This window comes from Sphaeroforma arctica (genome assembly GCF_001186125.1).
Source record: "Sphaeroforma arctica JP610 unplaced genomic scaffold supercont1.115, whole genome shotgun sequence".
In the NCBI taxonomy this organism is placed as follows: domain Eukaryota; class Ichthyosporea; order Ichthyophonida; genus Sphaeroforma; species Sphaeroforma arctica.
In genome coordinates this window covers 103,610-105,277 of record NW_014040443.1, presented here as the reverse complement: position 1 = coordinate 105,277, position 1,668 = coordinate 103,610, and the positions used below count along the sequence as shown (strand labels likewise).

Here is a 1,668-nt window from a genome sequence, read left to right as displayed (position 1 = left end):
ATATATATATATGTATATACATGTATACATACATACATACATACATATATATACATACATACATACATACACACACACACACACACATATATATATATATAGAGGTAGATAGATGAGTGATTGCATTTTCGATGTGTGTTTTTGTGTATGTATGTGTATACATGTATTGGATATATGTTCAAATTGAACACTGAAGGTCGAGTAATCTACGGTTGCGTTGGTAAACTATGCTTCAGCAAGTATTCCGACCAAATTATATTCGAACAGAAAGTAGAAGAGACATACCAATACCAGCGTGTATCCAGAGAAATCAGGAACATCGTCGCAATGTACAAATATTGAATTGCAGCTCTGCTGCTGCATTCTGGCTGTGGTTGGTTTAGTTGGACCTGTGATACACGTTCTAGGTTATAGTGGCAATGTACGGATGTGTACGATATTATTAGTACGCTGTATTTATTTTTATATTTACATACTCACGAAATGTGAAGGCAAAATTATAGGAACACTGAAGTGAAGTGTGTCAAGGTGTCAAATCCACACACCCGATTCATATATGCACGGCCCTCTGGATTAGGGTCGTGAGCAGAAAAACCAGGTTTTTTCCGACGACAAATCGTAAATTTAAATAGCAGAGACCCTAATCCAGAGGGCCATGATTTATGACACCCCTGCGTGCAGATATTTTTTTTGCAAAATAAAGTGAAAATATTGTTATCAGCCAGATCAGTAGGCTGAAAGGCTGCTAAGTACGTACATATGCCAATGAATAGGGGCAAGTAAGACCTCACTCTGCAAGTTTAATACAACTGACAGTGCCAGCGGTTGCGTTGACAATGAGCATGAAACTAGCTGTCGTTGCATCCATTGCGGTAGCATGTGTCTGTTTCCGCAGCCACGTACCATTGACATGGCACGCAGAGATATTGTACGAGGTATGAAATACTAAGCCTTGTTTGTTCGTTATACTTGCATGAATAGTACAGTTGGATATAGTATGAATACTAAGCCTTGTTTGTTCGTTATACTTGCATGAATAGTTGGATATAGTACGAATACTAAGCCTTGTTTGTTCGTTATACTTGCATGAATAGTACAGTTGGATATAGTATGAATACATAGCCTCATTTGTTAATTATACTTGCATGAATAGTGCAGTTGGATAAGTCCGTTCAGCTACTCTCGCAGATATCAGCTATCGTATCATTGGTGTGGCACGCAGATAAACTATAAGAGATACGAATATCGAGTCTTCGTCTTTGATGTTGCATGCGTGCACCCTATATTTGGAAAAACTGCTTTCAAATCTACTGGCTGCTATTTATCATATCGCACACAGAGGCACATGGTCCGATATATAAAATGGATAGTCGAATCTTGGGTTCTTTCCATCTGTATATTTTTCGTTATAACACAGTAGCAAAAAGTATAACAGGGAAAATACACGCAGAGGCAAGGTCAGAAGTGTGAGGCGAGTGAGTAACGTGGTCATATATATATATATATATAAATATTTAAGCATACACACACACACACACACACACACACACACACACACACACACACACACACACACACACACACACACACACACAAACACACACACACACACACACACACACACACACACACACACACACACACACACACACACACACACACACATAA

The 1,668-nt window shown here is 38.7% G+C and overlaps 1 protein-coding gene across 1 annotated transcript in view; it reads right to left on the bottom strand.

Moving 5' to 3' along the window:
• SARC_02537 (hypothetical protein) overlaps positions 1 to 363 on the bottom strand; it is a gene marked incomplete at both ends in the record, with an annotated part of 5,335 nt that extends 4,972 nt beyond the window's left edge. Inside the window, one exon of the mRNA XM_014303705.1 lies at positions 286 to 363. Within this exon, the coding sequence (XP_014159180.1) occupies positions 286 to 363 (78 nt within the window). The remainder of the gene's footprint in view (positions 1 to 285) is intronic.
• Positions 364 to 1,668: the final 1,305 nt, after the last annotated feature.